A 593-nucleotide genomic window follows, 5' to 3' on the forward strand; every position below is an offset into this window, starting at 1 on the left:
TTGGCGATGAAGTACCAAGTCTTCGGACAATTTATAATTGGTACAACGAATTCAAGCGCGGTCGCCTATGATGAAAGGTCCTTCAATGCTGAATAGTACACAACCATTTGATTGTCAAAAGTCATCACGGGAATATGGAGACCAAAACTCTGAAACTTATAATCCCAAAACATGGCAAAAAGAAGCCCATCAAACAGTCGACTATTTGACCACCCAAAAGATCGAATTGATGCACAATACTCCGTGTACGAATTATTCGGGACCCCTCTGTCCACCAGAGACCAAAATCAGTTGGATACAATATATTTTTCGTACTTGAAATTAGGTGCATATTCAAAAAAGTGCACTTTTTGGAGTGTCATGTTTAAGCTGCTGTCGTAGCCATACCACAAAACTAAAATTCGTCCTGTTAAGTCAAATGGTCATGAAAAATGTCCAACTTTACGAATATGACAATGGTTTGCATCGGGCAATACTAAAACATACATATTGAAGAAACTTAAATAGTCGCCCTCGTATGTTAAGTTGTTGTAATTCATGTCGTCTCCAATTGTAAGAATTTCTTCATACAGTTTTTGTTGAACATCTTCATG

General features: G+C 37.6%; 1 protein-coding gene across 1 annotated transcript in view; it reads right to left on the reverse strand.

Annotated features, from left to right (window-relative positions):
* Positions 1 to 10: 10 nt before the first annotated feature.
* LOC116340492 (probable cytochrome P450 4ac2) overlaps positions 11 to 593 on the reverse strand; it is a 1925-nt gene continuing 1342 nt past the window's right edge. The window contains exon 5 of the mRNA XM_031767024.1: positions 11 to 593. This exon is cut by the window's right edge and continues 443 nt beyond it. Coding sequence (XP_031622884.1) covers positions 423 to 593 — 171 coding nt within the window. The 3' untranslated portion in view covers positions 11 to 422.

This window comes from Contarinia nasturtii, unplaced genomic scaffold (genome assembly GCF_009176525.2).
Source record: "Contarinia nasturtii isolate CC-2019 unplaced genomic scaffold, AAFC_CNas_1.1 Cnas_scaffold_695, whole genome shotgun sequence".
Classification (NCBI taxonomy): Eukaryota; Metazoa; Arthropoda; class Insecta; order Diptera; family Cecidomyiidae; genus Contarinia; species Contarinia nasturtii.